This window comes from Onychomys torridus, chromosome 5, assembly GCF_903995425.1.
Source record: "Onychomys torridus chromosome 5, mOncTor1.1, whole genome shotgun sequence".
NCBI lineage: Eukaryota > Metazoa > Chordata > Mammalia > Rodentia > Cricetidae > Onychomys > Onychomys torridus.
Genome location: NC_050447.1, coordinates 3,160,447 through 3,173,114, shown reverse-complemented (window position 1 = coordinate 3,173,114; position 12,668 = coordinate 3,160,447). Strand labels below are relative to the sequence as shown.

Here is a 12,668-nt window from a genome sequence, read left to right as displayed (position 1 = left end):
AGGAGATGTTTAATTAAGAAGACAAAGAGTACTCACCTAAACACACTTATAAATAATGGACTAACTTGTCAATGTCCCATTTTGCATATGCAAAGATGTTTGTCTTTTATCCTTGTTGATAGCAAATCATTCTGTGGTCATTACTAATATGCATTTCTGAGGAGATCAGTTCAACCATTTAAAGGAGTGCTGTGTTGAAAACTTTATTCCACTTCTCATGATTTATAAAATTGTCTCATTTTCCTTTCTCTTATGGAGTTAGCCACCAACTTGCCAGCAGTTTGGATATTAGCTCTCTTGAGTATTGGATGTCCACTCACTATAATACAAAATATATGATTACATTAATAAATATTCAATCAATTAACACAATGGAAGTACATGATGGTTTTCAAAATCCTAGAATATTACAGGAAATGAATTTTGGTTGTGCTAATGCGTACCAAAAAATTGAACTGGACACCTTTCCTTAATTTTTATTGTATTAACTTTTATATCTTGCTAACTGACTTGTCGGCCAAAGTTATTGTTGAACCAAAGAGCTGAGAGAAGGAGCTGGAGAGGTGAGTCAGTGGCTAAGAGCACTGCTGCTCTTCCAGAGGACCTAAGTTCATTTCCAAGCACCCAAGTCAGGTGACTCACAGTGGCTGGTAACTCCAGCTCCTGGGGATCAACTGCCCTCCTCTAGCCTCTCTAGAGGCCCTCACATAGTGGCATAAGTCACACATACATACATAAACATACATAAAAATAAATCTTTTAAAAATGTGTTGAAAGAAATGATGTCAGGAACTGAGTTTCATTGATATATAGAATACTTTAAATAAATTAGATGTAACATTTGCTCAATCACAAGAACAAAGATTTTAAAACTGATAGTATAATATTAATTCAAATATTTAATCATTGTAAGTCACTACTGTATACAGTGTCCATATCTAGTCCATGTTTATATGTAAGGTGACATTCTGAAGTAAAGATGAAAGTCATATATATTTCTTGAAATCACCATTATACATAGCAATAATCTACAGATAGACTTATGCAGCCTTGTTATTCAGGTACTATAGTTATTGTTAAAAAAAACAACCACCATAAATCCATTAGTTTTGAGGACATTCTATGTTGCATACAGGCTATGAACAACTTGACATGTGTTCATGTAGAGCTCCACTGACGTTAGACAAAAGTTCAGGAATTACACAAGCAAAATGAAATTAAACAATGACACAAAGTATCTGAACAGGTGTCACTCCAAAAAAAAAAAAAAAAGAAAAGAAAAAGAAAGACAAATGGAGCACATGTATGTGGAAAGATGGTCAGTGTCACTGACCGCCAGAGATGAGAAGCAAAGCTCTGAGATCATTGCTCCTCCACATAGAAGCAGCCAGGACCAAAAAGTCTAAAAAGACTAAAAGAGAAAAATGTTGGTGAAGATGTGGAGAGCAGACAATTTGAAAACTCATGGCAGGAATATGGATTGTTGCAGCCATTTTGCAAAACAGAACAGTAATTCCTAAGGATATTAAAAACAAAGCTGTCCTATGATGCAACAATCCCTCTTCTGTGCAAATAACCACTAAATGATGAAATTGACCATGTTATACAGATATCTCCAGTTTCATTTTCACTGCAGCACTACTCACCATGGCTAATATATGAGCATAGGTGTCCAACCAGCAGATGGATGAACAAACTATACAACAGAATGTTTAACTTTGACAAGGAGATCCTGATATTTGTCACACCATGCTACAAGAAATACAGAAACTGGAGGACACTGAACTACATGAAATGATCTTAGTTATATGGAATTTTTTAAAGTTCAAATAGAAATAGAAATGAGTTTGGACACAGGAGTGTAGGCATGGGTGATAGGCAGGTATACCTCCCTGGTTACAGACAGGAGGAATGAACAATAAAGAACTGTGGGAGATGATGTGCAGCACGAGAGCAGTAATTAATACAATTGCACTGCATTTGGGATCCCTGCCAAATGAGTAGATTTTAGCAGTTTTATCAAAAACAAAAAGTAAGTGAAAAATGAGCATGTCTGTGAGGTGACGGGTATATTAATTTGCTCTGCCATAGTTACCGTTTTACTATCTACATGTATCCCACAACACTATGCTGTATGTGCCTTAAATATGCATAATAAAATTTATTCTAGAAATAAATAAGTTAGACTACCTTAGGAGAATTTATAAAATAGTAAATTTTAGTAATCATTCCCACTGTGGTCATAGAAAAACAGCTAAACTCACCAGGGTCCTAAATTAATACACTGAACACGAGATGAGCATGTATTTTAGATGTGATCTTAATATAAAATGTTTCCTATTGTGAATATTTTAACAATATGCCATGCCAAACATTGTACGTTTCCCTTGATATTTCTATAAATCAAATGATGACTATGGAATCTACAAAAAGAAGATACAATTCACACTTAGCAACTATTCAAAATACAGTTTAAGTATTATTGTCTGTAGTATGATATTATAAGCTTCCAAAAGAAATTTTATTGACAGTTAATGTGCTGTTCATAAACATTTAAATTAAAAAAAGCACCACTTCCCTGTATAATACACATGACATAGTTTTAATCTTCAAAGTAAATATTCTTGACCTTCATTTGTGTCATATGGCAGAAGAGATTCACAAAACAATCTTTCTGATTAAAAACAGTCAAATTCTGAATAAAATATTAAGTAAATTTTAACTCCCTTGCTAAGTTGGCAGATGGGAAAGATAATGCAGCCAAAGCCCGGGTGAAATCAGTAACAGCAGTGGGAGTCTGAGGAGTAAGATCAGGTTTTAGCCCAGGTTTTTCTAGTACGCCCTGGGTATCTGAATTACTGTATGTGAGGGGAACATGGACAGGAGGGCACAGTTTCCCACCTATGGGACCACCTCAGAGGGGCATCTCAGAAGAGCATATCATCTGAAATAAAAAAGGGAGGAGAAGGAATGGGATAGGGAATCTGAGCAAAATGGAAGAAAGAAAAACTTCAAGACCAGGTGGCAACAGAGAATGCTTCCTGTTTCCTACATTCTGAGCAGGTAGACCCTATCTCTACAGCTAACGTCCCAGTCCAGGTCACTTGTGTGGCCCTCAAATACTCCAAATTTAAAACCTGTTTGGCTCAAAGAAGAAATGAAGAAACCAGTTTCAACCAAGCTCACTGAACTATGTCATTGAGACCCATTTCCTGACATCCAGAAGACAGGGGTCGGGTGGGTGAGAACAGAGAACTTGGAATTCTATGTTGCATTCTGGACTGATGCATTCATTAGCATGTGTGAAATGAAATGTCTTGAGAATCCATAAGAATTACTAAGGTTATTGGGACTGCTTCCAAGTAGACCATATACATGCTCCTGCATATGTATTTTCATTTGCAGATATGTGTGTACATGTATTTCTGTACATATTATTGTGAAATATTAAAAGTTTGTCTCCCAGTTCTAACTGCTTCCAGTTCCCGATTCTGCTACTTATGGAATGACAGTGACTTCCTAAAGGATGACTGAATAGAAATCACCTTCTTTCTGATGTTTACCAATTTTAACAAAGACAAATTAGATGCAGCTAATACATATTTTGATCTTGAAGTTTTAAATTTGCAAAACTGAAAACTATATAGCTACTTAAATGAACCTTAATTCATCTTTGAAATGAGGTGGATAATTCTGTGACATCTGCACATGCACTTCCTCCAAGCAGAAAAATTCCGGAACAAAGACAAGTGCATCTCAAGAAGGAAGTTTTAAAAGACAAAGGAAAAAATAACTTATGAAAGTAAGCTTTCCACTTGGAAGGGCATAGCTTGATTCACAATGAGTGGCATTTGGGGGTCTAAGAAGTGAGAGTCTGGAGAACTTGGCACATGGGGCCATATGGTAAGGAAGAGAGTGTGATGGCATGAGAACTCTGTCCAACTTAAAGGAAACAAGACTTGAAGAGCAGACTAGTGAAGAACAAAAGAGACACTACTGAGCAATGAGAGTGGGCCAGACTCCCTCTCCCCTTCTTCCTTGGCCTGGGGAAAGAAAAAGTGAGTTCATGTCATTAGGATCATCTAGGAGTAGGGAAGTTTGGTGGCAGACTTCTTATGAAAGCCAGATTGTGGGCAGCATCAAGCTGGGCTTCTGCTGTCTTATGGAAAAAATTGATCCCCACATGATAAGAGGAAATCCAATGTGGCTGTGAAATCTCAAGAGGAAGCCAGAGGATTCTGAGAGGACTAGCTGACCAGAATTGACTCAAGTTAGAAAAAGAAGACAGACGATAGCACTCAGGTCCAGGGCTGTGGCAGACACTGCAATGGAAGGTCACTGAATGGCTGTGAAGCCACACAGATTACAGAGCAGAGCATGGTAGCACCCAGAAGAGTGAGAATCTATATCCACTCTTAGAAGATGAGAGGAAATAAGGGGAAAGGCCTCTTATGAAGAAATGTCAACAGAGGGCAGAGTCAGTATTAGTGACAAGAGTGTTATACAAGTATGAAAGCTGATGAGACTCTAAGAGGGAAGACCAATCACTAACAACCTCTTCACACTAAGAGGAAAACTCATCCAAAGAGAAAGCAATTCAGTAGAAGTCATGGGCCTACTTCCTGGTTTCAAAACATAAACTGCAGAAAAGGTAGGCCCATCTTTAGACTTGGTAAATGCTATGTTGGCCAAGTAACCTAAGTTAACGTCATCACTCATAAATCACACTGAACAGTTTCTAATAATTTAGCTGCGTTACTTAAAGCAGTGTCTACTTTTCCCAATCTCTCATAGTTCATCGTCTTCTGTAATAGCATGGAAAACCTATTGGATGAGAAAATATGTAATATCAAAAAAAGTAAACCAAAGCAATCAAGTAGATCTCCTCAGATGTATTATAAGATGGCTTGATAGGTAGATCATAAAATAAATGCATTATTTTAATGTCCTTCGATTTTTCTGCACATTTAAGTACTATTACAATAAAATAGTAAAAAGAAAAATATATAAAGAGCCCCAAAACACTTGAAATATTTCTATATTTTGTCAATCACAAAATAGAATTTGAGTGAGTATACAAATGACAATGAGAAAAATTACTGCCATGGAAAATGTATATGCTGTACCAGGCTCTGTGATAGGTGCTGATGTCAGTTTTCTCCGCATTTCTTTGTAGTCACGTGAGTCTTTATCACAGGAAACACAGGCCTCCATCAGTGATGTGCTTCATTGTGCTATTGGCAAGCCTTCATCCACATGTGGATTTCAGAATCCTGCCAGGAATTCTTGGAAACTGCAGTACTATTTAAATTACACTGTATTGCACTCTGTGCCTTCTGTTGCATCTGCATCTTCAAGTTATCAGTAATTCACTCCATTGTCACACTACACTAACTCTTAGTCACTAATGTCTTACAGTGAAATGACTTGTGTACCCTAATACACTTGCCTGAGGATCAGAGGACAGAGCTAGGCACTAGATTAGACACAGAGGTCAGGCAATGGTGGCACACACCTTTAATTCTAGCACTTGAGATCTCATGCCTTTGCTTGGAAAGCACACACACCTTTAATCTCAGGAATAATATAGCAGGGCAGAGAAAGGTATATAAGGCATGAGGAAACAGGAACTCACTCTCTTTAAGTTGAGGATTTCAAGGAGGTAAGAACTAGTGGCTGACTGCTCTGCTTCTCTGATCTTTCAGCTTTCACCATGATATCTGGCTCTGGAGTTTTATTAAAAGACCATCTAAGATTCAAACAATAATGACTCTTCAATAAATAGTTTAATGATGCTTCTCTTTCCTCCCTCTAACCTCTCTCATGTGCTTCCTCACTCTTCCTCAAATTCATGGCCTCTTTTTATGATTATTATCATTGCATACATATATATGAATAAATAAATAAACACAATGCACTGATGTGATACTTGTATGTACATGACTTCAGGGCTGATCACTTAGCATTGGATAACCAGATGGGGGGCTCATTCATGACTTATTTACTCTTTTTGAGCAGTAAGTTGTCTGTACATCTTTGTCTAGGGGTGGGGCACTGTAAAATTGTCCCCTTCCCTGTTAGTATGTCTGTTAGTGTTGTCATTGTTCAAATCCTATTTAGACAGCTATATTCTTATGAAGGGGGTACCTTTACAACTTACATGAAAGATAACAATTTATAAAAATATCATATATAAGACAATATTTTTTTTTGTGTGTGTCCACATTTTAAGTCTGAACCAGACTAAGCAAGGTGGTTTACAACTGGAATTGCAGCACTGGGAGGCTGAGGCAGAAAGATCATTAACTTGAGGCTGAACTAGAGTGCATAGTCAGTTCTAGGCTAGCGTGAAGCCCTGTGTTAGATCTCCTCTCTTTGACCCCAGCCCACCTCAGTTCTATAAACTAGAATACTAATGCTGGTTACTTTGAGAGGGAGGGCTATGTATGAATGTGGAGTTTGCTTTCTGTTTTCCTACAATTTTATATACTCAGAAATGAACTATCTTTAAAATAAAAATGCTAATCTATTTTTTAATTTAAAATAGGAATAAAAGAAATGACATAGAATGAGTAGTTTCCATTCTTAAAGAATATTTCTTGGAACTTCCCTAAGCCAACCAGTACATCTCTTTTCAATTACTTTGTTGCATATAAATATTCTGTAATATGGATGGAACATATTTCCCTCGTATACATTAATATTTACCTTGTCCCCACCACGGGGTGTTCCAGCAGGAAATAATGCTGAAATGGTCACATTTGCTTTTCATGTCATAGACTTGCAAGATCAAGTTAAGAGTCAAAAATATGTGTACATATTTAACATTCAACATTTTTTTTGCTGATTGGCTTTCTAAAGCTGTGAGATCTGTGGAGTCTTACAGCCATGTGGACAGGACTTTACTCATATCCTGACAATGGCAGATATGGTTTTCTTTCCCCTCATTTTAACTTGACTGCTCTGGAAACACTTATCTCACTGTGTTTCCCCTCTGCTAGGGGTTATGAACACCTCAGCACAAATGTGAAAGCACCTGTACTTTTGCTTTGTGAATGTTTTCTCTACATCTTTGATCTGTTTTGTGATTACAATATCCAACTATTTTCTACTGTACCTCATTCATTGCCTTAAACTCCTGCCTTTAAAAATGAAATTCTCCTTCAGTCCAATTTTAAGTTTTATAAAGCTTGTCATATCTTACTTATTTTTTCTTCTGATTGTCTCTCTGCTCCTGTGGTATATAGCTCTCTAAAATGAAGTTCAGAATTATTACTTTTCTATTTATTTATTTAGACTAGTTGAATTTTATCAATCACTTACCATAGTAATTGGTACTATCATATGTGTTCATTAAATGTATTGATACAATAAACTATGAAACAGAAAGATCAATGTAGTATTCTTTTATTCCTAGAACAGAGTGGGATGACCTTAGTATATCCTTTGATAGATACCTGACTCTAGATTTTAACTTTTCTCCAAACTTTTTACTATTAAGGCAAATAATTTCCAAGCAATTCCATGTTGGTAGAAATTTTCTTTGGATCTTTCAGGTCGAATTATAAGAAATCAACTCTCACTGAAAACTCTTGGCAAGGTTTACACAAGAGGCCATGTCCATTATCTGGGTTTCACTCTCTGCCACGGCTGAATGGGGAGGCCTTGAAGCAAGGCCAGGAGGGGCGAGTGACAAGACCTGCTTCAAAGTTCCCAGTTTCAAATGATTTGTCATTATAGTCCTTTCGAGGCTCAAAGAGGAGAAAAGGAAGTACAAGCCAAAAAAAAAAAAAAATTGAAGTCAGTGTAAAAGATACATTCCTCTGAGCTCATTCATGGAAGTCATAAAATCCCAAACAAATATCTGAGATTCACATAATGGGGCCTAGTAGCAAACACATGTTTAGTTGCCTTATTTAGTTATATTTTAGAGCCTTTAAATCTATTGAATTAACACAACCCTGATGATTTACTTCAACATATTTGTCTCATATTCTGTTAAAGAAAATAGTTTTTCAAGCTGGGTACAGTGGTAAACTCTGCTATACCAGCATGAGGGAGGCTGAGGAGGAAGACAGCCTGTCTCAGAACAAAAATGTTCCTTTCTGGTTTTGACTAATAATTACTAAATCTACTTAAGGGCTATACTGTAATGTTTTGATGTATCTATATATTGTCTTCTAATCAAATCAAAGAATTACTATGGTGATAACAGAAATTGCTTTTTCCTGTACAACTGTGTTTTTTTCCCAACCTACACCCCCACATACCTTTCTCAGCCACTGGTAGCTAATATTCCACTCTGAAATTCAATGAGATCAAACTTTTTATAATCCACATATGAATGATATTACACAATATTTGCTTTTCTGTGCTTGACTATTTAATTTAATGCCCTCTCAGTACACTATTCATGCCATTGCACATGAGAGTGTGTCACTATTTTTAAGGAGCAGAATAATATCCTATCATGCAATATATGACATTTCTTATCTATTCATCCACCAATGAATGCTAAAATTGAGTCTTAAACTCAGAAAATTGAAATATATAATAATCTACTATTAGTTTTCAAGACACAGATCAACATAAGTCTGAGGATTTCAAACTTTCATTTTGTTAACTCCTTTTAGATAAGTTAGTTAGGTATATCCATTGGGTGTAGCTAAAAGGAGAAGAAACTTCCATTTTGTTAACTCCTTTTAGATAAGCTAGTTAAGTATTTCCACTGGGTGTATCTAAGAGGACAATGTTCAGCCTGGTCTTCCTGTTGTCATTGTTGCATCTTTCCTTCTTATGTGGATATTAAATATAAGATGGCAGAATGCACCAAGTTTCTTTCTTCCAAACAGTCTTTTCCTATTCTTTGATGCTATTAAAAAATGTAAATACCCAGAAGTCTTCTCAACACCTCTTTCACACAAGTTTCTAGAAAAAAAAGACTTTTTTTTGTCTTTCATGGTTAACTTTTAGATGCAAATCAATTTAATCCTACCTCCTTGAAGTCTAGAAGTTAAAAATTTTCAACTCTCTAACTACTCATGCTTGATGGTCTCCTTATATAGATAAGGACTAAGGTTTAGAAGGACTAAGGAATGACAATACCTATAACTACACATCAAACTATTATTCAATATTATTTATATTTTCAGATAATTATATTTTGATTATTTAGAATGTAGGTTATGTTTTCATCATTGTTTTATAATCTAAAATGGTATTGACTTTGTTCCTCTAAGTTTCATATATAAATATAATGGAAGTGGTAGGAGAAACCCCAAGTCAACATTACCCTAGTGTTTGAGTTAGTAACACAACATTGCACGCTTGTTATGAGGACCAACTCCAAGTCATAGTGTCCAATTTTATGCATCATTCCACTACTTAAATCTTATGCCTCAGTTTCTACATAGGTAAAGTTGAGAAAATAAACAGATTTCAATCTAGAGTTGCATTCTTGTGGAAACAAGGATAGAGTGAACTTACACAAATCTAGATAAAGGCCAAACATCCACTGTGGCCTCTTGATACAGTAAGGAAATTCTATAATATATACATATACATTTAAATGTGTGTATATGGCTGTTGCTAGTATACAGAGAATATAGGAACAGTAAATTATTTTGTTAAGTAGAAATGCACTCTAAGATAAAAAAAAAATACAAAACCATAACTGCATAAACCATTAATGTCATCATTTATCAACATTATTTAGGGTTGTTTACTATCTGCTGCATTGTGCCATATTTTCATATGCTTGCAAGTAAAGCAGACTTATTTACATGAGTATCACCAGAAATATGAGTTTTGTACTCCATTATCATCCACTTTGAGCTGAAATTTCCTGTGGTACACAAGCATATATTCAGTGCACACACTGTTACTCAATTGTTTAATCATTGAAAACTATATTGTGTTGCCTTTTAGTTAAAACTAATTATTAAAATGATCTTAAATTTTCTTTGAGGGTTACTCATCAAAGTTAACTACCAAAGAATGACTATGAAGGTAACTTTCCTTTGTGACTTCTGAGTACCATATTTGCCACTGTTGGTTAGTTGATCTCTATCACAGAGCTTAAAATATGATCAGATGATTAATTATCATGGCATCATTCTAACATGATAGCTAACCTTTTTTAAGACTCACTATGTTACCACACATTTTCATTCTCTCTGAAACAAGTGCTTTTCCCTATTTACAAGTGAGGAAGGCAGAGGTAACAGGTTTTACATCTTTCTATATTGAATAGTATTTATTTACATTTTCAGATAAATATTCTCTGATTATTTGGAAGCTTTGTTAAGTTATTTTTCTATCCATTGAAATTGCTTTTTGTTTTATAACCTTAAACATTCTATTGGTTACAGAGTCATAGATTCTGCTACTTTTAAGTTTCATAATGGTTTAAAATGAAATATGTTCAGAATTTTAGTGTAAAAGAAACTCCAGACTGATTTGCTAAACTTTTGGTCATGCACGTACATATACATTAAGTATAAGCTTCTAAGAATTTTATAAGGCAATATTATAAAAGAATATAAAATCTGTAGAACATGTTAGGGTCACCCAGACATTAAACAGCATAAAGGAGATATGAATGCAAGTGGGTTTCTGGTACAGTAGGTGTTTTACCTTAAGTTTGCCAGTCCCAACTTCAATTTTTCTTCTCAACATCCAACTTTAATAAAACCAATCCCATAGTCACATCTTTTCCCCAAGTTAATTACATTCTAGCCCTCTGAAATTCTTTGGAAGGTGATCAGGAACTGAATGAATTATATGCCAGAGCTCTGATTTCATCAACAGATTAAGTCATTAGATTAGGACATAGTTTAGTGACATTATTGGAAGGGTTGGACACAGGTGTTGGGTCTAAGAGGAAGGAGGTGACTGGGCCTCTGAATGGAATATCTTCCCCATGCTCCATTTTGCTCTCCCTCTCTCTGTTTCTTCGCCATCATTATTAAGCCTTCACTGTTCTAAATCATTCCTAAAAACCTCCAGAATTCAGTCAGTCAGGCCTTCAACACTGTTTTAAGTATATCAAATATTCCCTCAACACTTTAATGTATTCTGTTTCCATACCAGACATTGACTACTAATGCCTTTGTTGTATAAGCATGTCATAACTTCCTGGTAGAAGTGCTAGTACCTGATGGCTTTAAGAGACTATGATGCTGTCAGATATTAGTTTTGTTTTCACATGAACTTCAGTTTTCTGGGATTCCAAAAGGGCATGCAGAAATCTATGCTGATATTAGGAAGTGGACTATTAAGAGGTAGTTAGATCATGCAGAAGCCATCTTAATGAATAGAGTAATGCCATCATCAAGGGAATGAAGTGGTTTTATTCTCCCATCTCTCTCATCCCCTCTCTCTCTCATCACTCTATTTCTAGATAATCTATTTTTAGCAAGATTTATTTGAGAAGTAGCCTCTAAGGTAGTCTCAGTTCCATTTAGTTAAAAAAAAAACTCAGTAACTTCATAGTGAAGAATGAACATTAGTGCCTGAGAACCTTGCTGAGTTTGTGCTCAGCTGTACACTGAAGTAAATACAGTACATATTTATACATGATGGTTTGGGGAAGAATATCAAGAGGGTAAACAACATTTGGGAAAACCAACAGCCATTTGTTTCTTTGTACCTGACCAAAAATACATTCAGCTGGTATTTGTGCTACTACATAGCTGGGCGCCTACAGCCATCTGATGTTTCTACTTTCATCCTCTTCCCTGCAGCAGGAGGGGAGGAAGCAGAGAGATCACAAACTCTGTACAAATCCCCACCACAGCTAAATCAGAGAAGTAGAAATTAGGTTCTACTCTAGACCTAGAAGACTCACACAGGAGAAGCCCCATATTAACACAAGTTAGCTTTTTGCCCATTTGGGAGTAGGGGTTAGAAAGTTTTGTAAAATCAAAAATTAAAGCTAAGAGAGCTTTGCATGTTAATTTTATGTATTCCAGTGGAAAGAAGAGCAGGTGCTTTTTGCTCCTTGGTGTCTTTCCAGACCTTTCATATAAATATGACTATATTTCCATTACTACATCCCTGTTTGTGTTTTTTCACATATTGTAATTTAACTCATCCATTCGTTTTCCAAGTTCATGTTTTCTTAAGTTCAGATTGGAAGTAGAACATTTTTCCCAAAACAAAACAGAATTAAATGCCATAAGATCATTGAAATGTTATCAATAATCACTTGGTTTTAAAACAGAGAAGTTATTCCATATTCTTTGATAAGGCCAGCATGGAAATATCTGAGCATTTTCTGCTTCCAATGATTTATTATGAAGTTTTTAAACATATTAAAGCATGGATGAAAGTCTAGATTCTACAATTAAGACTTTACTTGATTATTACCAAGCATCTCTCCATCCATTTGTCTGATTTGGAGATATTATAACCATGCTATAAAGAGGAACCATCTAAACAACATCAGAAAGAGCAGCATTTAATACAAACATGCTCATTCCATCCCTTAAAACATTGGCAATACATTTCAAATGTCCTCACCATATGTAAAAATTACTGTATAAATAGGAAAGTATTTGAAGTGAACCCTGGGATAATAATTTATATTTCATTATTTTCTGCAGATGTTCCCATATTTTCAATAAAATGGGGTTTGTTGAATAATAGAGAATAAAGGCCTATCACTG

The 12,668-nt window shown here is 35.5% G+C and overlaps 1 protein-coding gene across 1 annotated transcript in view; it reads right to left on the bottom strand.

Moving 5' to 3' along the window:
* Nucleotides 1–215: 215 nt before the first annotated feature.
* Iqcm (IQ motif containing M) overlaps nt 216–12,668 on the bottom strand; it is a 402,626-nt gene continuing 390,173 nt past the window's right edge. The window contains exon 12 of the mRNA XM_036187564.1: nt 216–319. Within this exon, the coding sequence (XP_036043457.1) occupies nt 216–319 (104 nt within the window). The remainder of the gene's footprint in view (nt 320–12,668) is intronic.